General features: G+C 40.2%; 1 protein-coding gene across 1 annotated transcript in view; it reads right to left on the reverse strand.

Moving 5' to 3' along the window:
- The window catches only part of slc8a2a (solute carrier family 8 member 2a), an 80,487-nt gene that overhangs the window by 47,910 nt on the left and 6,000 nt on the right, over positions 1-26,577 (reverse strand). Inside the window, exon 2 of the mRNA XM_047379455.1 lies at positions 639-1,044. Coding sequence (XP_047235411.1) covers positions 639-980 — 342 coding nt within the window. The 5' untranslated portion in view covers positions 981-1,044. The remainder of the gene's footprint in view (positions 1-638; positions 1,045-26,577) is intronic.

A 26,577-nucleotide genomic window follows, 5' to 3' on the forward strand; every position in this document is an offset into this window, starting at 1 on the left:
CACACCCTCCATTTCTGCTACCTGTATGACCCCCTCTCTTTTCCAATGGTTATAATCAGTCTGACAGAGAGAGGTATCCCAATCATTGTGGTTTTTAGTATAACAATGGCCACCAGTGGGCTCTAAATGGACAAACTTTATCAATTTATTATTTTACTTAGTACCCCTACACATAGCCCATTCTAAAATGGCCAAACTCTAACACTCAGTAGTTTAATCTAACCTTCCCAACATCGCCACACCACACCAAAACCTTTCTGAAGTGCCTTGAGACGACATGTGTTGTGAATTGGCGCTATATAAATAAGACTGAATTTAATTGAATTCGATAGGGAACGATAGGGAAACACTTTTGTTTTCACAGAGCCAGTTTGGTTCAAATAGCACCATTTCCCTTAATAAATAAAATCACTGTTTATACTATTAACTGCTTCTTATATTTGCTTTAGTTATCTTTGTCTGACAAAATCTTGTTTGATGATCTGAAAAATCTAAGTGTCAGAAAACAAAAATAAAGTAAATATGTAAGGGACCAAATACTTTTATACTCCACTCTCTATGATGAATCTGAAGAGACATGACCAATGTTTGGCCTATGCCTGACTTTAACAGGTTCTAAATATGAAAGACAATGATACCTGAGATGTAATGACTTCTATGGATGCCATGAAACGGTCTGCAATGATGGACACTCCAAGGAATATGTACATGAGAGAGAGGAAGTAGATAATCGCCCTCCCTGTCTGTTCTTCGACTGGAGGGTTAAGAGGCAGCCACACTGGCAGTAGAACGCCAGGTTTACACACCACAACACCTGTACATGTCCTCTTTCCAGAACCCGTAGTGTTAGCAGAGGATTGAGGTTGTTCAAGGGCAGATGCTCGTTCCAGGACCTGAGGCCTGATGGAAATGCAGGGGTGGCACAGAAGGAGGAGGAACAAGAAGAAGAGAGGGCTGCTTTGAACGGAAAGGAGTCCCATGGTATCCCTGAGTCAGATGGCACCTCGGGGGTTGAAATTCACTGAGGGAACCGCTGGATTGGTCCTTGAGAAACAGAGACAGACAGTTCTACAAGTACATCATAAAAGAGCTCAATAGATTAACAGCACAACTGAAGGTTAAATAAACTTTAGGACTTAAATATAGTACTGTGCAAATGTTTTAGGTAGGTGTGAAAATATGCTGTAAACAAAGATTTTTTTTCAAAAATGGAAGCGTTATTTATTTTCATCAATCAACAAAATGCAGTAAATGAACAAACAAGAAATCTAAATCAAATCAATATTTGGTGTGACCACCCTTTGCCTTCAAAACAGCATCAATTCTTCTAGGCACACTTGTACACAGTTTTTGAAGGAACTCAGCTTTTAGGTTGTTTCAAACATCATGGAGAACTACCCACAGATCTGTGGATGTATGCTTTCTCACATCCTTCTGTCTCTTCATGTAATCCCAGACACACTCCATGATGTTGAGATCAGGGCTTTGTGGGGGCCATACCATCACTTCCAGTAAGTCTTGTTCTTCTTTACGCCGAAGATAGTCCTTAATGACTTTGGCTGTGTGTTTGGGTTCGCTCACTTGGCATTTTATAAATTGATAAAAATAATCATCATTTATATTTCTGAAAGCATTCTTTGTTTACAGCATTCACACCTGCCTAAAACATTTGCACAGTACTGTACCTCAACAGTTTTTCATGAAATATGAGATTTAGATACTCAGTTTCCCACTAGAACCCTGACTGTCCAATGGGGAAGAGATTTTATAAAGTGTAAGAAAAATGTAATTTATATTGTATTGCATACAGCTGGACCTTATTTTTTTCAGATCAAAATAAAACCTAAATGATTTCTCCTATGTATTATTCAGTTTTAAAGTACTTGTTAAAACCAAGGAATAAGAACGAACAGGTCATTGACCCCTGCAGTGGATCAGAAATTCTCTCTTAAAAGAATTTGCTTTGTTCCAAATTCTTTTAAAGAACTAATAAACTTTTACAAATATGCAGTTTTTAAAGTAAAATTACAAAGAATGCAGCTGTTTAAACATCCACAGAGAATCTGGGGAACATCTCAGAACACAAAAACTAGGTCTGAAACAATGGTATGTTCCATTTAAACTCAATAAATTGTTTTGCTTTAGCTTAGTTTAACTACAGTTTTTTTCTCACATCAGACATGAGATATAATACGTTTTCAATTAATCTTTTTACCAAGACATAATGTGTAAAAGGTTCACCCAGGGAAGCTATTTAAAGATTCATAGGATTCTTGCATTAGAAAAAATAAGACCAGCAAAGTCAATCAAATTACATGGACCTTTCTCAAGGTACTCATGGGCATAAGTAACTTCAGAAATGAGACAAGACAGGACAAATAACATGGTAAGCACCAAGTGCCACAGATAAGAAAGTCCACATCAACTTTAACTGAACCATTATGTATTAATTTTGCAGAGTCGTGAAAACTATCAAAGTAATAACAGCATTTAGATACAGTACCCCCATGAACCCCCCATGAATCCCTTGAAATTTTCCATTTTGTCCCTGTACACCCACAAATGTCTGTGTACTTTATTGTCTTTTTATGTGACCGACCAACAAGCAGCACACAGTTTTGAAGGGATGGGAAAATTATAGCTTTCAAAATTTTTTTACAAATAAAAAGTGTGGTGTGCATTGGTTTTCATATTTAAAGGTGTCCACAACACAGCCGTCTGGGCTTTGACCCTTCACAATGGGTGAAGCTGATGACCTTCAACCATTCAGACATTCCAGTAACTGCCTGTAATACTGCTGCTTCACTCCTGAAGGCAGAACTTACAGCGTCTGGGTAACAGTCCTGCCAACTACTTCCAAATTGAAAAACTTACTTAAAATTACCATATCATATCACTTTATTTATAAAGCACATTACAACAGCAACAAGGCCAAACAAAGTATAGAGGAAACAGAACAAAGTACATAAATCAGCAGAGGTAAAACAAATAAAATAAAAGAAGCAATCATAATAACTAGAATAATAAAAACAAAATGAGGTTAAGAACAAATCACACTGGGTCGAATGCCAGGGAGTAAAAGTGTGTTTTTAAACAAGTCTCAAAAACAGTGAAAGAGATCGCTTGCCTGACATTAGTAGTAAATCATTCCACTGTTTTGGACTGTGCATCATGTGGTGGGATCAGTAAAAGCATCTGATCTGCTGACTTCAGAGAGCGCTAAAGGTACATATGAGTGCATGACAAATAAAAAAAACAGAACGTGTTTTAAGATACTAATTTGAACTGAGCAGCTTTTATCTTTCTCAGTTGGCACACAACTTCATATAGCAGAGCTTCACACACACACACCCACGCACACACACACGCACGCACGCACGCACACACGCACGCACGCACGCACGCACGCACACACACACACACACACACACACACACACACACACACACACACACAGCCCCTCTCCTCACTTGCAGCAGCTCAACTAAACAATCATGGCTGACAAACAGTGAGCTGGTGATGCAAGGTTGTTACATGGTAAGTATGTCTGAAAAAAAAGCCTTTGTGACAGTCCTTAATCCAGTAGCAAAATAAAAAGCATTGTTTGGTTGGAAGTATTTTGTCTATAAGGCAAATAAACAAGAAAAGCAAATGGATGTCAATAAGCCCTGATGCAAGCGGTGGCCACTAGATGGCATTAGTTTAAGTTATCTGATTAATTATTAGCACCTTACTGATTGCCTTACATCTCTCTCCTCGCAGATATGAATTGACGACAGGTCAGATGACCTCATCAAGTAGCAGGAGCAGAGCGGCTCAAGGCCCTAATCCTCATGATGCTAAGACAGGAAGGAGGGACTGTAAGATGGGTGGAGGAGGAGGACCTGAGAGAGCAGGAGTGTGTGGTGAGATGAAGGAGTTCTGTGAGAAAAGAAGAAGCCAGGTTATGGATAGACTTGAAAATGAGAAGCAGGTCTTTTAGAGGATGTTCAGATAATGAGCCGGGCTGCAGCATTTTGAGGAGTTGTAACATGTGAATGGGTTTTTGGAAGAGAGCATACAGGAGGGAGTTACAGTAATCAAGATGTGAGATAACAAGGCTATTGACAAGGATGGCTGCTGTATGAGGGGAGAGAAATGGATAAAAACAGTTAATGTTTCTGAGGTGAAAGTAAACACTGTGTGTAATGTTATTGATATGTGACAAGAATGAGAGAGCGCTGTGTAAGACGACAGCCAAGCTCTTCATGAGAGGAGACGGGGAAATGGAAGAGTTAACAATGTTGATGGGAAATCTAAATCTTTGTTTAGTGTAAATTGTGTGCCAATTAGGAGGACTTCAGTTTTATTGCTGTTCAATTTTAAAAAGTTGGAAGAGAACCAAGATTTGCTTTCCTGGAGACAATCGGACAAAGAAGTGGGTGGTAGGAAGTTAAATGGTTTCGATGATATATAGAGTTGGATGTCGTCATAACAGTGAAAATGTATGTTGTATTTCCGTAAAATGTGACCAAGGGGAAGTAGGTAGGTCATCAATAAAAGGGGGCATAGTACTGAACCTTGGGGTACACCTGAGGAAACAGGAGAATGTTGGTAAGAGTAAGGACCAAGTTGGATATACTGAGAGCGGTCGAAAGATGGAAGATAAACCAGTGAAGGGATGGGGGGGAAATGCCAATTGAAGTAAGTCTGTTAGTGAAGATAGAGTGAGAAATTGTGTCAAAGGCTGTACTTTAAGTCTAGTAGGATGAGTATGGTTAGGAGTCTGTTGTCAGCTGTAGTAGTAGAGCATTTGTGATTTTTATTAAAGCTGTTTCAGTACTGTGGAGGGGTCTAAAGCCAAATTGAAATTCTTCATACAGTTTATTATCAGTGAGGTGAAGGTGAAGTTGAGATGCCACAGATTTTTCAAGAATGTTTAAAAGAAATGGGAGGCTGGATATTGGGTACAGGTTATCAAAGTCAGTGAGTCAGTAAAGAGTGGGTGTCTTTTTTACAAGATAGTGAAGCACAACTGTAGTGCTTTCTAAATTTCTAAGCCACCAACAAAAGGCTACCTAAAGGCAGCTCACAGTAAACTGACCTGACATGGTTCTCTGACCATTATATAAGCAAGATGACCTCTTGGACAACAACGCTTCATGGTTCAGCTTCACAGTTTCTGGTTTGTTATTATCTCACTCCAGCTACAGTGGGAACAATCACTAAGCACTAATCTGCAGATCTACAGCTTTCCATGTTATATCAGCTTTGAATAAATTAAAGGAGACATGTAAGAAAAATTATTTCTTTAACTAATCTTTGAGATATGGGTGGGCAATAAAAACTTTATTTGTGTATTGTGGTATTTATTGTGATAACAATAAAAGTAACAAAAGCTATTCATATCTTTTTTGCAGTCTGATTTAGGTAACTGTATGGCTGTGTCAGGATGTGGTTTACGGGTGGACCCCAGAATACAGACAGGCAGGCAGAGAGGCGGTGAGTGAAGTTTTTAATACACTGCTCAAAAAAATAAAGGGAACACTCAAATAACACATCCTAGATCTGAATGAATGAAATATTCTCATTGAATACTTTGTTCTGTACAAAGTTGAATGTGCTGACAACAAAATCACACAAAAATCATCAATGGAAATCAAATTTATTAACCAATGGAGGCCTGGATTTGGAGTCACACACAGAATTAAATTGGAAAAACACACTACAGGCTGATCCAACTTTGATGTAATGTCCTTAAAACAAATCAAAATGAGGCTCAGTATTGTGTGTGGCCTCCACGTTCCTGTATGACCTCCCTACTACGCCTGGGCATGCTCCTGATGAGATGGTGGATGGTCTCCTGAGGGATCTCCTCCCAGACCTGGACTAAAGCATCCCCCAACTCCTGGACAGTCTGTGGTGCAACGTGACGTTGGTGGATGGAGCGAGACATGATGTCCCAGATGTGCTCAATCGGATTCAGGTCTGGGGAACAGGCGGGCCAGTCCATAGCTTCAATGTCTTCATCTTGCAGGAACTGCTGACACACTCCAGCCACATGAGGTCTAGCATTGTCCTGCATTAGGAGGAACCCAGGGCCAACCGCACCAGCAAATGGTCTCACAAGGGGTCTGAGGATCTCATCTCGGTACCTAATGGCAGTCAGGCTACTTCTGGCGAGCACATGCAATGAAATGCCACCCCACACCATTACTGACCCACTGCCAAACCGGTCATGCTGAAGGATGTTGCAGGCAGCAGATCTCTCTCCACGGTGTCTCCAGACTCTGTCACGTCTGTCACATGTGCTCAGTGTGAACCTGCTTTCATCTGTGAAGACCACAGGGCGCCAGCGGCGAATTTACCAATCCTGGTGTTCTCTGGCAAATGCCAAGCGTCCTGCACGGTGTTGGGCTGTGAGCACAACCCCCATTTGTGGACGTCGGGCCCTCATACCATCCTCATGGAGTCGGTTTCTAACCGTTTGTGCAGACACATGCACATTTGTGGTCTGCTGGAGGTCATTTTGCAGGGCTCTGGCAGTGCTCCTCCTGTTCCTCCTTGCACAAAGGTGGAGTCAGCGGTCCTGCTGCTGGATTGTTGCCCTCCTACAGCCTCCTCCACGTCTCCTGGTGTACTGGCCTGTCTCCTGGTAGCGCCTCCAGGCTCTGGACACTACGCTGACAGACACAGCAAACCTTCTTGCCACAGCTCACATTGATGTGCCATCCTGGATGAGCTGCACTACCTGAGCCACGTGTGTGGGTTGTAGAGTCCGTCTCATGCTACCACGAGTGTGAAAGCACCACCAACATTCAAAAGTGACCAAAACATCAGCCAGAAAGCATAGGTACTGAGAAGTGGTCTGTGGTCCCCACCTGCAGAACCACTCCTTTATTGAGTGTGTCTTGCTAATCGCCAAAGATTTCCCCCTGTTGTCTATTCCATTTGTACAACATGTTAAACTGATTGTCAATCAGTGTTGCTTCCTAAGTGGACAGTTTGATTTCACAGAAGTTTGATTTACTTGGAGTTATATTGTGTTGTTTAAGTGTTCCCTTTATTTTTTTGAGCAGTGTACATCAAAAACTCACTCAGGCAGGTGGTAGTAGAGGCAGACATGACAGATGGACAGGTGTGGCAAACAGATGAGGACATGGAGGATAGTGATGCTACCTCTAACACCGAGGCTTCAAAGCATGCTTCAAACTTGACAGGGTAGTTATGGTGAAGCAGTGGGCCAGAGCTTGCTTCATGTGACACGATGACGTGTGAACCACTTCACTGCTTCATTCAGACCGAGTCAGATGACTGCTTTGAGTTGACAGGCGGAGTTTCAAACATTTGGTGCGATTCAGTGTATTTAAGATGGCTCAAGCCCCGGTTCACATCCCCGTTCTACACATATTATACGTTACGAACAGCTCTCGTTTTTGGATATTCGGAGTTTTGGTGGATTATTCTGTCATGGAGCAACCATCTAGGAAGCGTTACCAAGTGTGGGAATATTTCGATTTGGTGCCAACTAATAAGGTAATGTACATTCAAAGTGTTTATTAGAAAGCCTATAGCCTATACTATGCAGTAGTGTTATAGTCATGAGATCATGTTATGCAAGAGGTGCGGTAATGGGTTGTTATCTTGGTTTTACAGGTGCAGTGTTTGCTTTGCCCGCAACTGCTGACGTATAATAATAATACGTCATCAATGCTGAGGCATTATAGAGCCAAACACGAGAACACTCAGCCTCGTGCCACCAATCAAGGTCAGCATAACATAGATATACATGCAGAATTAGAAAGAATGGCAGTTAAATGTTTGTCAGTTAAGTTGAAGTTACTTTTCTTTATTATTTTCATTATTTATTTTATTTATTTAAAATGGGACAGTGGAATTTCATAAAACAAATGACAATTCAAGTTAAAGAAGCCAGAATTAGCCTGATGGCTATTTTTCATCTGCAATCCCCTATAGTTCATATTATTATTAAAATTATAATTTTTTTATGGGTTAATTACTCAGAATCTTTAATGGGTTACTAAAAACACATATGTACAACACGCATATATACATACATAAGTGCTATTATTTACACAAGAGGTGCATCACATTCACGGGGCTTCATTTGGTGCAACAATCCCTACTGCCAGTAGATGTCACCCAAGGGAATTGAATGAATCTTCGGGTAGTGAACCACTTTATGACACAATGGTTCAAAATGATTCTATGCTTCAAAAAGCCTCATTTTGACATCACTATTGGAGAGGCTGGGAGACAGGCTTTGGCATAACAGAGTGATCAGTGACAACCGAGAATGCTTTCGCAAAGAACAGAATAACGGTGTATATATGGGTTTGGCAAAGGAGAGTCAGGGAGACTGACTGGCATGGTGCAGGTGGACCTAATGAAGCTGATTACAGGCTGTGGCAGGAGTGAACACAAAACATGGCTAGAACTAAAACAGGAATACAAGGACATAATCAAACCTAAGAAACATAGGTATGTTAAGCCCCAAAAAAATCTTTTTTTGGTTTTTAGTTTTTTTTACATACCATTTCTTTTATTTTCAGATTTCCATGTTTTACAAATTAAACATAATTTTTAAGAAAATCAAATCATGTGAGTTTTGGTACAGGTAGTGTTTTTTGTAAAAATCTACCTGTCAGTTCTCTATAATTATTTTTGGATTTCTAAATGTAGAAAACATTGTATAGTATAGTTGAAAAAGCTATCTTTTCTTGGGAACAACAAATTGAAATGAGAATTTCAAATTGGTGCTTAGATCTCTCCCACGTGGCTGTCAGTTGTGCCTCTGCTAAGAAGGTGTGAACTGGGTCTGGATTCACTTGCCTTTCCCTCCAGATGCAGAGAATCACTGGTTGAGTAGTTAGCTTTATGTCTGTTAACTGGCTACTATTGAGGAGGCTTACAGTCATGCATGAAAAAGAAGCTCCTTTAACGTCTCTTTGCAGTACTTTAAACAATATTTGCACAATATATTGCAAATTCATCGCAATATCAGTTTACACATTATTAATGCTGCACAGGACTACATTAAGTGCAAGAAACTACATTTTGCATACATGCCAATAATATATTCAGCCAGCTAGGTGGAGTGGCAGAACATGCTCATAGTGTCCAAGATGCTAAAGTTCACAGATGGTTTTAAACATCATAATGACAGCTGAGGAGAGTGGCAAAGAGAGAGGGAAAGATGTATTTATCACAACTGATATCGTCACTGCACTACATAACAAAATTATCGCTATCGCTATGTCCTGAAGCCTTATTACGCTTACTGTTGACATTACTCACCATAAGAAACAAAACAGTTTTTATTGAATACATTGTTAATCAGGTAAACAAAATGTGTGAAATGTAGGTTTAAAAACATTCTTCAGATGCCTAAAAGCTGTTTCAATAGTTCTAACCTTGGCAATTTTAAACAATTCATTGGGCTAAACAGGATCAGACTGAACATTATAGAACGAGGGTGGCAGATTCTCGAGATGTGAGCACAACACAGTGCTAGAAAGCTTCCAGAGTTTTGCTGCGGAGCTGCCGTCTTTATTCCACCAGAGCATGTTGTGTATTGAAACAGATACTTGGGTTTTGCATCTTTGATGCAGCCTGAGCTCAGCAAGCTCATTATAGAGTTGTGATTCAGAAATGTAGCCCAGAGGGCCTGCTGCATCGCATTTCACTTTCCAAGGTCTGCTTTGGTTACCACAGCCTCAGGCAGAGAGCCATTTTACACCAGCAGTTGCTGAGGTGGGTGGCTCTCCAAAACAAATCCATTAACAGGTATATTTTGAAAACAATACAGCCCCTGGCCTAAGATAAGTATAAAAAATGGTACAAGTAATTAAAACTCATTTGAAGTCCTAGTAAAATGTTCCCTGTTAAAACAAACAAAAAAATAATTGTTTTCTATGTTTTACTGAATCTTTTTAGCAAAGGTTTCAACATGTTACAGTAATCTTTACTATTGGAATGCAATTTCCAAACTCCACAGGTTATCATGCTATTTATTTAGACCTACGTGGGGTTCAAATACAGATTTGTCTTGATAGGTAATGCCAAAGTGTCCCTCACAGATGACTGGCAGCAATTAGTAGAGTTTGATGAAGAATGAGTGCAGGCTGATAAGATCCGGTACTGGAAGAGTTGGATGCATTATTGATAGATGCCTTCATCTAAATACGGAAGGATATCTTTTCCTTTTATGTCACCTACAAGTACCTTAGTAAACCTTTAGCTGGACTGCAAGGTGGATTTAACAGTTAGCTGTTACAGGAATATTTATCAGTCTGCTCTTTTCATAAATAAATTGAGACTTCTGCCTCATCTAAACAGGTCACTGCTGTGTTTGTGACAAACACAAATTTAAAATCAACTCTTAAAGATTTTCCTGGAGATTGTTGGTTTTTTTTAAGAACTTGAACACAGGTTAGTTTAAATAAAAAACAACAAGTGACCAATCAATAAGTAAATAAATAAAGAAAACAACACTCACTCCCTGCTTACAAGTGTTTCAACCCTGGAGACAGGGGTTGCTGGATGTTGACAGCTATTTAGTCCACTTTTCCTCTTCATGCACAGAGAACAGAGAGCTCATCTCCCCTTACTGCCTCTGTCACAGCCACTGTCTGTCAGCACCACAGATAAGTGATTGCCAGGGTTATCTTACACTGATAGTGAGAGTGCCACCAGAAAGGAGTTAGCACCTTTAACAGTTTAATATTACCTTCCTGTACGCAGACAGAGGGATACAGCAGGTTGGGGGAGGTTGCTTCACATGTTCAAATCACTCAGCTGTAAAGGTGAGATAAATCATTCAAGTAATCAATAACAGCAGCTAAATGCAGTCTGACTCACAAAAACAATGCTGGGCAAATTTAACATCTTCTGAACACCGACAAGACATCCTTTTGTGGTAGTGGGTTTGACCATAAATGTCAGTCACTGATAAGTCATGTAGAGCAACTTGTTGCTTCAACCCACTCTACTTGCAACATCAATGGATCAGCCATTACAGCCAGACCTTTATGGTGACTGGGTAGTAAAATATTTGCATGAAAATGACCCATCATCCAGAAAACTAGAAGGAAATGTGTCATTAAGGGCTTCTATAAATTCAATTACACACTATACTTAGTTTAGTAATCTAAATAAACTTCATGCAACCTGTAGAGGACATGCTACATGCCCTAGTCTACTAAGGAAAAGAAGAAACTGTATTCCACCAACAGCTTGAATTTTACTGTATGTTATTTAACTATAATCTCTTCTCACATGTAATCCTATAACATACCATGTATCCATTTCAAGCATGACAATCAAAGCCGAGACTTACAGGTTTTGCACTCACCCATTTGGAAAGAATAGCATCAAATGAAATAGACATGTTTTCAATAGAGATCACTGCTAATTGGGTCAAGCAATCATTGTTCATACTGGAACGAAGGTATGTTTTTACAAGCTTCAGCTTATTAAAGGATCTCTGCAGATGCAACCTTTAGAGGCATGGTAGGAATACTTCACCCCTTGCCTGTGTTCTCCTCTGCTAAGTCATGTGGTCAAACAAGCATATTTAATAGCTTTAAATAATTTACATATCTTGCTAATGCACTTTTTCAACATAAATAATATTTAAAAATGAATCACTTGGTTCCTACACTTCCACCTAATATTAGACCAACCTGTCACCTTCCCTTCTGTCCTGATTCTTTCTCTCGTTTCTTCACTTCTTTCTCTCCATCCTGACACCTGAATTACATGAAAAATACTGAAGTCAAACCCCACATACAAAAACATGAAATTATGATTTTAAATGAAATCCTTGTTGGATATTAGTTACTGATTTGAAGCTGCATCTGAGCAGACTTATCAGAAACATCACAATAGCACTGTAGTGTTAGTTATTTCACAGGACAGAAGGGGAGGTGAAGGAGCGGAGGGGCGCATTTTCAGTGACATGCCTCTGTTATTGATCATAACATTTACACTTGCATGAACAGCTGTTTAATACAGAAAGTGCCAACTAAAAATAATTTTCCCACCATGGCTTTGGGGCCCCCTCTAGCGCAGAGCCCCTATGTGCCACATATAGTGCATACCCTCTTTTTGCGCCACTGGCTGCATGGTCAGCCTCATCTCAGGAAAATGTAATGTCTCAGAACTAGCCGCCGACCCCACAGCTATAGAGGTTAGCTGCAAGGTAACCCTTTGTTCACCGTGGATGCTTTCCTCAACTTCGTCACCCTCGACAACTTCTCCTGAGCACGGTTCACGTAAGAGCTAGTGTTTGGGTAGAGAAGATTAGTTTAGAGTTAAATAATCTAAATGTTCATTTAATGACATTTGTTTGAGTTGAGAAACTCAGCTACAGTAAGTGCTAGCAAACTAGTACTCAGCTAAGGATGTGTTCTGTGTTTTTTTTTTTTTTTTAAGTTAAGACAAACTTCATGTGGTTTTTAAACACAGAAGATTGGCCATAACGCGCCATCCACGCTTATGCGTTTCAACTCTTTTATTAGTGGTATTTTAAAGGTATGTGTTTGATTCTGGTAACCAGCTATAAGCTTCTTTTGTTAGCTCCAACCGCTAACGGCCAAGAACACGTGCTCTTTGAGTCAGCTAAGGATCTTTTACCCAGAAAGGTTGGTAGTTTCAAATCTAAGAAATAATATTTTCTTAAATATTATTTTACTAAACTTGATAACTAATTAAACACCATTAAGACCCATTTATCCAAAAGGTTTGGTTCTTTTTCAAAATAATATTCCCTTAAATATTATTTTAATAAATAAAGGCAGCTAAGGAGTCCAAATATTATTCAATCATTTTAGACTGTATTACCGATGTAAACCACCAGGAGAACACGTCAGTCGTCATGAGGACTGTCAAAATGGACAGAGCACCAGAAATCAAAGAACATTTTATTGGATTTCTTGTGGTATCTCAGACAACAGGTGTTAGTTTGTCATCTCTGATTCTGAACAAACTTACGGAGCTGAAGATTCCCTTTGATGAATAAGAGGACAATCATATGATAATGGTGCCAACATGAAAGGGAAGAATAAATTAGTTCAAGCCAGGCTTCTTGAGAAGAATCCTTGTGCACTTTATTATCCATGTGGGGCACATTCCCTAAACGTGGTGGTGGTTGATGCAGCAAAAGCTTCAACAGATGGCAGTGTACAGACACTGTGCAGCCTTTTTTCAGCAGCCCCACAAAGATGGGCAATCCTAAGGAAACTTGTGACTGTTGCACTCAATACTTGGAGTGACACACGGTGGGGGAGCCGTATTAACACCATTGAGGCAGTGTGGTACCAGGCCCCTAATATTAGGAAAGCGTTGTTGGTCAGGGGAAAAAGTGAGAGATCCTCTGACCAAGGTTGAAGCCCACACCTTGGCAGAAGAGGTTGGGTCATACCGATTTCTCATTTGCACAATGGTATGGTATGACATTCTTGAACCTTGTCAGCAAGATCCTGCCAATTAGGGATGGGTACCGAATTCGGTACTTTTATAGGTACCGACTGAATTCTGTCGTTATTACCAAGTACTGATTCACATAAAATCAAACGGTACCATGTTTCAATACCAAGACGCATCATCGTGACACAAAGCAAAGGGAGTGAAAGAGTGGGCGATTTTCCATGCAGTACATGAACACAGCATTGCATGCACAAGAGCATAACAACATCAGTATCTGCTGGTACCATCAATAAAGCATGGCTGATAGAAAGTGCTCAAAAGCATGGCTCCACTTCTCAAAATGCTATGCAGATTATGCTCGCTGCAATATTTTTGACACGAAGTGCAAGGCCAGCAGCAGGAATACATCTAATCTAAAGAAGCACCTCGCTAAGTACAAGATTTTTCTCAATGCTGAAGAGTGCACAATTTTCACCAGTCTCAGTTCTACGGCTACAACTCCTGCATTCGGCACCATCAGCACGCCTGCATCCGTTAGCGACTCGTCGTCTGCAGCCAGCAACATGGGAGAAAAAATATTTGAAACAACTGAGATGTTACTATACAAACAGCTGGATGTTGTTTTGATTTATTCATTAATGTTTATATAATGAGAAATAGATATGTTAAATTGAAATTTTTTTTGATTTTATTATTAAACAAATTAACATTTATTACCACATAAACACACACATAAGTACCATTGGTACTGTTGAGTACCAATACCGTTTCCCAGGTACCGTATCAGTTCAAATGTGAAAGGTACCCATCCCTACTGCCAATATTCAGCTTGATGTGGCCATTGACCTCCTTACTACGGCAAAAACATGTCTGACTAATTACAGGGAAACTGGGTGTGCTTCAGCCCAGGCCTCTGCTAAAGACATGTGTGAGGAAATGAATGTGGAAGCTATACTAAGACAGAAAAGACTAAGGAAAAAAGATGTTGCCTATGAAGAGCATATTGTAGATGCTCTGAAGAGGCTAGGAGCAACATTCTTTAATGTTGTTGTTGACACAGCCATTGAATCCTTTAAGGATTCAATGGCTGTGCTCCAGATTTGGAGTGCTGCTCGATTTCCAAAAAGTGGGTGATCAGGAATTGTGCAACCAGTGTGACAACCTCTGCAGGACATTAAGCACTTGAGGTGAAAGTGGCATCGATGGAAAGGAGCTGGCTGTGGAGATTAAAACTTGCCAAGCTTGGCCTCTGATGACATGACTTTTCTGGAGCTCCTCATTTTCATCCATAAAAAACTTTTGCAAGAACTGTATCCCAAAATGTGGATCGCCCTGAGAATTGCTTGCACTTTGCCTGTGACTGTGGCCTCAGCAGAGAGGAGCTTCTCGACGCTGAAGCTCATCAAGACCTACCTAAGGTCATCCATGGGACAGGATTGCCTTACTTGTCTTGCAATAATCAGCATCAACCATGAGATTGGCAAGCAGCTGTCATATGAGAACATCATTGATGATTTTGCAAGTAAAACTGCAATAAGCAGACATTTTGAGGACAATACATTGACTATTAGTGTGAATAAACTGTGTTATTATTACTTTGTATAGTATAGTAGGTATTATGCTAATATGTTTGAGACTGTGTTGTTTCATGAGCATTGTTTAGTGTTGATTTATTTTAATTGTTGCACTTCAAAATTGATGTTGGTTTGTTTTATGTTCTTATTTAATGTAAACATTTTCATAAACGCTCAAAATCTGTCTTATTTGTTGACATATAGAGGATTGCTGTTTTCCTTATATTATACAGTAGTTTATTGATCAAGATCTGTAATTTTAACTGTAGCCTGTGGTGGTTTTAAAGTGTAATAGATTGTGGCATCTTAGGACACCAACTAAAGGTTTAGGAATCTCCTCTTTGTAGATTGACAAACTGGGGGGCCCTAAACAGCATCTCGCCTAGGGCCCCCACAAAGCTAGAAATGGCCCTCCTGATGTAAACTCCGACTTCCCAGTTCCAACTTCGGAGGTAAATGCACTATAATGCAGTACGGTTTTTTTTCTAGGGAGAAGACTCTTGTAGAGCAAGGCCATCAATAGGCTGTAATTCATTGCTGCTACCACTGTCTTTGTTCCACAATCTTTGACAATTATATTGTAAGAATAAAGGTGCAAGGCTCTGTGTGCACTTTGCACTCAAACACCAATGCTTCATCAAAGACAAGAACCCAAAAACAACCACTTTATAGAAGCTCTGTGAAACATTCATCAAACTAAGGTCCAATGCAAACAATGCCAGGGAATCTATCTTTCCCAAAAACTAGGTCTAATGCAAAAAAGATATTTAAAAACGTTGAACTGCACATAAGAGGCTCCCAATAGTCTGAGAGTAATTCATCAATCTAAAGTATTGAAGATGTCTGAAATTTAGGATGCCACCGTTCTTTTGTTTGTTGTGAGGAGTGTTGTTAGCATGGCTAGACATCCAAATATTCAATATACTTGAAAATTGCTTTCCGAATTCACTTTGGAAAGAAATTGGTCCAATCGAGCCAAATTGCTAAAATACCCCAATTACAAGAACAGCTTCTGATCGGGTTACAGACAAATCAAGACTGTTAGAAAGAAAATTGAACACTGAGACAGTCTGTTTGCAGCTGAAGCAAGGAAAGGAAAGGGATCCGTCCCTTTAATAAATAACACAAGGTTTTGGCTTGCTGCTGTTGGGCTGTCAATGAAGCAGATGAATCAGAGTGTAAGATTATCCATCTGGCCACACATGCAGACACACAGACAGAGTGAGACCAAGCCAAATCAGTAACAAGGCATTCAATCTATTTGTTGGATCTTTTGTTGTAACAATGTCAATACAATCTGAATTCATAATTTAACTTTCTGAATTCATGATTTAACCTTCTGAATTCATGATTTAACTTTGCTAGGGTTCTCTTCACATATACTTAAGTGACTGTGCTACACTCCCCACAATCTAAATGACCTGTTAGTACCTGTCTGGAACTTGGCATATTTGGAAAACCTCCTTCAGACAATCATAACACTACTAAGCTCTTACTACTCGCTGTAGTCTCTCCTTCACCCTAAACATGCTCTATGTATCAGCAACACCTTCCAACGTTGAGCCCAACATCGGGATAAGCATAAAGCAGGGTTAAACAACAAGTGTTTAAACTATGTCAGAACAATGTTCAGTATATCACCTGAAACTGAAAGAGTATGGCACACATGGAAATCTACCAGGACATGACAGGCACACCAAAAATGTGATCTTCATGGAAGAATGGTAAGAGGAAAAGAAAGACAACAATGACACAAACCATATAGGGTACATAGCAAACATCTGAAAGAAGGTGTTCTGGTCAGATGAGACCTATATGCCCAGAGTAGACCCATGCCCACAGTAGACACATAATGAGTGGCCTACCTACCACACGGTATATGCGACTGAAAACTAACAGTATGCCCTGAACACACCATCCCATCACAGACACATGGTGGTGGCAATATCATGCTATGGGAATGCTTTTCTTCAGCAGGGACAGAGGAACTGTTTTAGAGTTTATGGGAAAATGGATGGGGCTAAATACAGGTCAGTCCTGGAGGAAAATCTGTTAGAATCCACAAAAGACTTAAGAATGAGGTGGACTTTCACCTTCCAGCAGCAGAAACAGCCAGAGCAACAATGAAATTGTTTAGTTCAAAGCACATTCATGTTTTGAAATGGCCAAAAAACATTAATCATTTTCCTTCCATTTCAAAAATTTGTTTCCAACACAGTGCTTCTGCTGTTCCACTTAGTTTATGTTCATAAATAAGGTTCTAGTGGAATAGATCTTGTCTTGATGAGTAAAGCTGAAATTTATTTGAAGCCCTGAGGGGCACGGTATGAAGGAAGTTTAACAAAGCTGGGTTTTACTGTGTAAGCACATTCAACAAAACCTAAGGCTTCACTTAGACACCATGGCTCATTGTGATGTTGCTCTGTTAACTCCATGTAAGGCTTGGTGATGTGTCACAAGTCTGGTTGCTTTCTGGAAAATCCAGAGATAATCTTCGATTAAAAAAATATAGAGCCCAGTGAACACTGTCACTTTGGCTATAGCCTAACTGCAGCAGATTCTTAGAGAGAATTTTCACTAAAACTCAATTAACCTGCTCTGTGATAGCAAAGACCCTCTGGTGGTAAACAGATGCTTCTTATATCCAGATACAAAAGTAATATCAATGGATTGGGATAACTGTTGTGAAAACCTATATATATCTACAGTACAGACCAAATGTTTGGACACACCTTCTCATTCAAAGAGTTTTCTTTATTTTCATGACTATGAATATTGTAGCTTCAAACTGAAGGCATCAAAACTATGAATTAACACATGTGGAATTATATACTGAACAAAAAAGTATGAAACAACTGAAAATATGTCTTATATTCTAGGTTCTTCAAAGTAGCCACCTTTTGCACTCTTGTCATTCTGTTGATGAGCTTCAAAAGGTAGTAACCTGAAATTGTTTTCCAACAGTCTTAAAGGAGTTCCCAGAGATGCTTAGCACTTGTTGGCCCTTTTGCCTTCACTCTGCGGTCCAGCTCACCCCAAACCATCTCGATTGGGTTCAGGTCCGGTGACTGTGGAGGCCAGGTCATCTAGCGCAGCACCCCATCACTCTCCTTCTTGGTCAAATAGCCCTTACACAGCCTGGAGGTGTGTTTGCGGTCATTGTACTGTTGAAAAATGAATGATGGTCCAACTAAACGCAAACCGGATGGAATAGCATGCCGCTGCAAGATGCTGTGGTAGCCATGCTGGTTCAGTATGCCTTCAATTTTGAATAAATCCCCAACAGTGTCACCAGCAAAGCACCCCACACCATCACACCTCCTCCTCCATGCTTCACGGTGGGAACCAGGCATGTAGAGTCCATCCATTCACCTCTTCTGCGCCGCACAAAGACACGGTGGTTGGAACCAAAGATCTCAAACTTGGATTCATCAGACCAAAGCACAGATTTCCACTGGTCTAATGTCCATTCCTTGTATTCTTTAGCCCAAACAAGTCTCTTCTGCTTGTTGCCTGTCCTCAGCAGTGGTTTCCTAGCAGCTATTTTACCATGAAGGCCTGATTCACACAGTCTCCTCTTAACAGTTGTTCTAGAGATGTGTCTGCTGCTAGAACTCTGTGTGACATTGACCTGTTCTCTAATCTGAGCTGCTGTTAACCTGCGATTTCTAAGGCTGATGACTCGAATGAACTTATCGTCCGCAGCAGAGGTGAATCTTGGTCTTCCTTTCCTGGGGCGGTCCTCATGTGAGCCAGTTTCTTTGTAGCACTTGATGGTTTTTGCGACTGCACTTGGGGACACTTTTTAAATTTTCCCAATTGTTCAGACTGACTGACCTTCATTTCTTAAAGTAAAGATGGCCACTCGTTTTTCTTTACTTAGCTGCTTTTTTCTTGCCATAATACAAATTCTAACAGTCTATTCAGTAGGACTATCAGCTGTGTACTGTATCCACCTCCTGCACAACACAACTAATGGTCCCAACCCCATTTATTAGGCTTGAAATCTCACTTATTAAACCTGACAGGGCACACCTGTGAAGTGAAAACCATTTCAGGTGACTACCTCTTGAAGCTCATCAACAGAATGCCAAGAGTGTGCGGAGCAGTAATCAAAGCAAAAGGTGACTACTTTGAAAAACCTAGAATATAAGACATGTTTTCAGTTGTTTCACACTTTTTTGTCCAGTATAAAATTCCACATGTGTTAATTCATAGTTTTGATGCCTTCAGTGTGAAGCTACAATATTCATAGTCATGAAAATAAAGAAAACTCTTAATGGCCTCATCATACTACTCACAGCATACAGGGCTGACTAAAACAATGTGCTTGGAGTCTAAAAGACTGTACAAAAAGATGACATTAAAAACAAATTCATAGCATATAGCCACTGTGCTAATTTTTATTAAACACAAACACATTCTGTGTGGACAGAGTAAGTCTAATATTCTCTCTGATTTCAGCTTCTTTGAACCGGTGAATGCCAGGCAGAAATAAGTGAGATCACAAGTTTTGATCATACAAGTATTGGTATTTCTACAGAGCTTTGGTGTGTTTCTAACTATATATTATATAAAAATAATAGTTTCTGCTGTCATGTGTCGCTATGGCTTGGGGCTAACAGCAATGCAGCAATCAGACCATGGTCATCCACCTCTCAGAATGCCTTACAATAAATTAAAAAGAGCAGCTTCTCAGTATCAGAGAACAGTTAATTGCTTTCTGAGATGTCAGTGTACATGCACTGCCTCCGTTTCCACTGGCTCAAAATGACCATCAATCTGGACACCAGCAGTACAAGCCTGGCTGAGCACAAGGTTTAGCTTACAGTGCAGTATGTACACTGTCACAATCTTCAGTTCCTCAGGTATGCGGTGCTCTTTTTAACTGCCAGGTTTCTCAGTTATCCTGCTACATTATTTTGTAAAACTAGTTTTTTTCCCTTTGATTTCAGGCTCTCTTCAGCTTTAATTAAACTTAACAAGATTTTAAATGAAACATTACTGCCCCACTCCTGTCATTGATACTCTGTCTATCTGTGAGAGAACTGGCCTTTTGGAAGAATCATAAAAACTGGCAAGCATGGCACTACTCCAGGGGCCTCATGTACGAAAGAGTGCGCAGCTTTCATAATCAAAGTTTGCGGTGGGGAGAAATTCTGAAACTTGTGACACACAAAAATATTCAGATATATGAAGCTGTGCGTAGACATGTCACCGCACACTTAGCCTTCATACATCCCAATTTGCGGTGGATTTGATGTAGCTGACCATGGTACTTGGACCAAGGGATATTTGTAGTCAGTTACAGGAAATCAACAACTACTTGAATGTCATCAGCAACTCAAACCTGTTGGCTCAAACCTTAATATGCCTCCTATTTTTCTTATTAGGAAAACTGTTACCACACACTCTATGTGAAGAACTTTACAACCATTCAGGACGTCATATAAAAAAATTTAAAATTACTTAGAAGCTAGCATTGCGCATGGAGGTTTGTTCCCAACACAACTATTATTGTTAGATTAAATCCACTGATCCAGAACTTTGTGGAAAAATATGAACTAATACCATTCATCAAACGCTAAAAGATGCCTTCACAATGCCATCTTTGCATGACTTTGACATTCCAATGACACAGATTGAATTAACCAGTTAATTGTATGTCCGAAAGAGCCTGCTGAAACTGATACATATACTTTACTATGTCCGACCTACTTAGACTGGCGTTACAAAACAGAAAACCTATGCGGAGATCATGCCGATGTGAGGCTGACATGTTCAGTGGTCTACGGAATTTCATTTCTGCCTCAGAGCTTTTAAAGAATCTGAGAACACCACCAAGAATATTAGAACATGCAACTTAACAGATTCAGAAGTATTTTCACCTCAAGAAGTTAGTTTTGTTTACAAGTGTCAGTGTTGGGGCCTGAATTATTCATTATGCATATAAATAATATATGCGAGGTATGCAAGAATATGAAAATTGTATTATTTGCAGATGAAACTAGTGACTTTTTGTTGGAGATGATCTGGAGCAATTGTTAAATGATGTATCCAAAAAATGACCAGACTGAAATTATGGTTTGATAAAATAAGCTGTCCTTAAATGTGACAAAGCAAAAATAATGCTATTCAGGAAGTGTAGTTCAGATACAGAAATCCAAATACAGTTAAATGAAGTAAATACTGAAAGAGTACAAATTTCTTGGGGTTATTATTGATGATAGAATAAACTGGAAATATCAAATTAGATATACACAAAGTAAACAGTCAAAAAGTATTTTTATATTGAATAAAGCCAAATAGGTCCTGAAGGAGATAGCTTTCCACATTCTTTACTGATCCCTAGTTTTACCTTACGTTAGCCATTGTGCAGAGATACAGGGCAATAATTACAAAACTTTTGAACCATTCCTAACATTCCAAAAACGAGCAATAAGAGTAATCAATAAGGTTGATTATTTGAATCACACAAATGCACTATTCATAAAATCTAAATTGTTCAAATTTACTGACAGTGGAACCACAAGCAGCTGGGATGATCAGCTCCTTTGGTCCGGGGCTATGGTTCTCAACCGGAAAAGGCTGGCCTGACCTCTCCAGGTTGAAGGGGAGTTCCTGTGTAGGTGTTCAAGTATCTCGGTGTCTTGTTCACAAGTGAGGGGAGAATAGAGCGGCAGATCGACAGATGAATCAGTGTGGCCGCCGCAGTATTGTGAACATTGCACCTGTCCGTTGGGGTGAAGAGAGAGGTAAGCCAAAAGGCGAAACTCTCGATTTACTGGTTGGTCTACATTCCTACCCTCACCTATGGGGATGGACTTTGGGTCCTTGGCAGCATCAATTATCAGGCAACATGCAATAAATTTTCATTGTTATGCTGATGATACTGAGCTTTATTTATCCATAAATCCCGATGACCTGAACCAGTTAGATAGACTACAGGCATGTCTTGAAGACATAAAATCATGGATAACTTTAAGGGGCATATATCGTGCAAAATCCACTTTTTTAGCCTTTAAATATATTTTGTTGTGCACTTGAAGTCTGTATAAGTCCAGAAAAGTTGAATTTTAGTCTCTCCAGGTGTTGTGGAGATATCTTTATATTCTGTCTGGGTCATATTTTTCAGTCTGTTCAGTTTTCTCTATCATCTGTTCCATTTTTTGAACTGCTAAACAAGGTCATGGACTTCCGGGTGATCAATTTCGCATTCTGCCATTTTTATTTCTCGCTACGATTCTGTAGTACAAGCTCAAGTATGCCTACGCTGCAAGAGGATAAGTACGGTTTGGTTGTTGGGTGTATTAAACCACACAATTCATTACACTGTCCCCAAGCATCAGAACCTCCTCGAACTGCCTGGTTAAATTTTATTTTTCATGGAAATCTACCCCCATCAGTGGGAAAATTCCTCTTTGTCTGCATGAAGCACTTCAAGGACGAGTGCTCCAGCAACCTCCACCATATCAAGGGTATTTGCTGAAAGACTGATTAAGGGATCAGTTTCTTCTGTCTATGGAAACGATGGACACATCAAAGCTGTAATCTGCAAATAATACTAAAATGACAATAAACTTTATATTAGACATAAATTTATTGTGTGTTGATATGATGTCCTGGCCACTACAAAAATGGCTGAAGGGGTTAAAGTGGAGCGCACTTGGACCTGGAAGGGGACGGGGTATGAAGTGCCTCAATAGCTTTTAAAGAGATGGCACCAAAACAAGATGGTCTCAGACGCACCTCAGAACAGGGTAAAAAGAGGAGCCTGTGGAGCTACAATAACAAGGAATTTAGACCAAAGCATTGCAGTTCCACTTTATATGGATTACAACTGAATGATTTAAGGGTGAAAAGGAAGCATTAAAAGCATATGTCCCCTTTAAATGATCTGCTTCTAAATTCAGACAAGACAGAAGTTGCCATCTTTGGACCAGAGTTTTTGAAAAAGAAACTGGTTAGTCAATCAATTAATGTGGATGGCATTAAATTGTAATCTGCTGGGTTTCCTTAAATAGAAAACCTTTTAACCAATTTGAATAATAAACTGAATCCGACTGTTTGACAGGATTATTTGAAATGTATATACCTGACTTGAAATCTGTATGATTCAATTGAATTGACTTTGTAAAGTGTCTTGAGACGACATGTGTGATTTAACTGAGGGCTGCACGGTGGGGCAGTTGGTAGCACTGTTGTCTTGCAGCAAGAAGGTCCTGGATTCTTTCTGCATGGAATTTGCGTGTTCTTCCCGTGCACGCATGGGTTCTCTCCGGGTCCTCCGCTTCCTCCCACAGTCCAAAAACATGACTGTTAGGTTAACTGGTCTCTCTAACTTGCCCCTAGGTGTGAATGACTGTGTGCATGGTTATTTGTCCTGTGCGTGTCTGTTACCCTGCGATGGACTGGAGACCTGTCCAGGGTGTACCCTGCCTCCCGCACATAGACCGCTGCAGATAGGCACCAGCTTCCCCACAACCCACTATGGAAGAAGTGGTAGAATATGGCTGGCTGACTGCCTGAATTGAATTAAATTGAAATGACCAAAAGAACAAGATTGTTCTTCTTTTGTTTGTTTTTTTATTTATCTTTCGGAATTTTGCTTTTCCTCGTTATACGTTCAAAAAACTAAAGAAACATCTGTTCGAAACTGTTGGAGTCTTTAGTAGAGGAAGGCAAAGGGTTAGCAGTGGATTTCTATTGCTTTTAAAGATTTGGCATGGTATTTTGCACAAATATTTAAACATGACTTTTTTTTAAAATGTAGCACTAATGCACAAAGAGACTAAGTAAAGACTGTTTGTCATTACTTTTAGTTCTAATGAAAACAGTTCCCTATGGCTTCTCTACAGGGGATGGACAATGAAACTGAAACACCTGTCATTTTAGCGTGGGAGGTTTCATGGCTAAATTGGACCAGCCTGGTAGCCAGTCTTCATTGATTGCTCATTGCACCAGTAAGAGCAGAGTGTGAAGGTTCAATTAGCAGGGTAAGAGCACAGTTTTGCTCAAAATATTGAAATGCACACAACATTATGGGTGACATATCCGAGTTCAAAAGAGGACAAATTGTTGGTGCATGTCTTGCTGGCGCATCTGTGACCAAGACAGCAAGTCTTTGTGATGTATCAAGAGCCACGGTATCCAGGGTAATGTCAGCATACCACCAAGAAGGACCAACCACATCCAACAGGATTAACTGTGAACACAAGAGGAAGCTGTCTGAAAGGGATGTTCGGGTGCTAACCCGGATTGTATCCAAAAAACATAAAACCACGGCTGCCCAAATCACGGCAGAATTAAATGTGCACCTAAACTCTCCTGTTTCCACCAGAACTGTCCGTCAGGAGCTCCACAGGGTCAATATACACGGCCGGGCTGCTATAGCCAAACCTTTGGTCACTCATGCCAATGCCAAACGTCGGTTTCAATGGTGCAAGGAGCACAAATCTTGGGCTGTGGACAATGTGAAACATGTATTGTTCTCTGATGAGTCCACCTTTACTGTTTTCCCCACATCCGGGAGAGTTATGGTGTGGAGAAGCCCCAAAGAAGCATACCACCCAGACTGTTGCATGCCCAGAGTGAAGCATGGGGGTGGATCAGTGATGGTTTGGGCTACCATATCATGGCATTCCCTTGGCCCAATACTTGTGCTAGATGGGCGCGTCACTGCCAAGGACTACCGAACCATTCTTGAGGACCATGTGCATCCAATGGTCCAAACATTGTATCCTGAAGGCAGTGCCGTGTATCAGGATGACAATGCACCAATGCACACAGCAAGACTGGTGAAAGATTGGTTTGATGAACATGAAAGTAAAGTTGAACATCTCCCATGGCCTGCACAGTCACCAGATCTAAATATTATTGAGCCACTTTGGGGTGTTTTGGAGGAGCGAGTCAGGAAACGTTTTCCTCCACCAGTATCACGTAGTGACCTGGCCCCTATCCTGCAAGAAGAATGGCTTAAAATCCCTCTGACCACTGTGCAGGACTTGTATATGTCATTCCCAAGACGAATTGATGCCGTATTGACCGCAAAAGGAGTGTCCTACACCATACTAATAAATTATTGTGGTCTAAAACCAGGTGTTTCAGTTTCATTGTCCAACCCCTGTAAGTTACTCTCGTCTCTTGTTTCTGCCCTCTGCCTCAAAACTAACACACACTTTACTTTCTTCTCCACATAAACCTCAGTGTTAAAGAAAGGAGGCACATGATAAGAGGGAGGCTGCATGGGGTCATAGGTGAGGTGCTCAGAGAGGGGTCGGGAGACGAGCGGCTGACAGCCAGTAGACAGCAGCTCTGCAGGATCCCATTACCTAAATCACTCTGCTCAGCCACCAGTGGCCCTGTCACCTTAGAAGAAGAACCGTTCTCAACTTCACCATGAACCCAGACAGGGACACATGTTATGCAATATTCAGTGTACTGCTCGAAACATCAACATCAGTGAGAATATGCAAAGTGATCTGACAATATATGAACAAACACTGTTCATGCTTCAGACATGAGGAATCAGTTCTTTCACCATGCTTTTCTTGCATGTGACCAGGAAGATACAGGACCTTGCAAATGTAGTCAAGTCCCTCGAACTTTTCCAAATTTTGTCACATTACAACTGCAAATTCAGTGTATTTTATTTGGATTTTATAGGATATATCAACACAAAGTGCAGATATTTGATAGTGAAAGGATAACGACACATGATTTTTCAAATGATTTACAAATGAAAGTCTAAAAAGTGTAGAACCATTGAAGAACCATAAAGTCTCAACAAACTTTGCATATTTAGATATTTCAATCTTTACCTATTCTTTTTTGGATTAATAGTTCAAACCTGAGTGAAGAGCTTAGTCAGATTGGATGGAAAGTCAGTAACAATCTTCTTGTCTCAAATTAGACTTTCCCTGAGCCATACTAACAAATGAATATGCTTTGATCTAATCCATTGATTATTTTTCTGGCTGTATGTTTAGGGTTGTAGTCCTCTTGTGAAGTAAACCTCCACCTCAGTCTAAAGTCATTTTGCAGCCTTGACCATGTTTTCTTCCATGTCCGATAAGATTCCTGTATTTAGCTTCACTCATCTTCCAATCAATTCTGACCAACATCTCTCTTCCAGCTGAAGAAATGCATCTTCACAGCATCATGCTGCACCACCATGTTTCATGGTGGGTACGTTGTGTCCAGAGTGGTGTGCAGTTAGTTTTTTGCCACATATATAATTTAGCTTGAAGACCAAAAGTTCAATTTTGGTCTCATGGCTTAGACCAAACTGCAAACAGTACAATTACTTTCTTTTTGCTGTTCTCCCATAAAGGCCAAGTTTGCGGTCATGGAACTAACATGTCCCCCACCTGAACTTAGCTGTTTACTGATAAATGCTCTCCTTGCCAGGCCTGGTAGTTTAGGTGGACAGGCATGCTTTGGTAGGTTTGCAGTTACAGGCTCTTTCCATGTTCAGATGATGGATTAAAAGAGCTCTATGAGATGTTCAAAGAGATAGTCATCTAACCTAACTCTGCTTTAAACATCTCCACATCTGGCACTGAGGTGGTTGGCG

Source organism: Girardinichthys multiradiatus, chromosome 11, assembly GCF_021462225.1.
Source record: "Girardinichthys multiradiatus isolate DD_20200921_A chromosome 11, DD_fGirMul_XY1, whole genome shotgun sequence".
NCBI classification, from domain to species: domain Eukaryota; kingdom Metazoa; phylum Chordata; class Actinopteri; order Cyprinodontiformes; family Goodeidae; genus Girardinichthys; species Girardinichthys multiradiatus.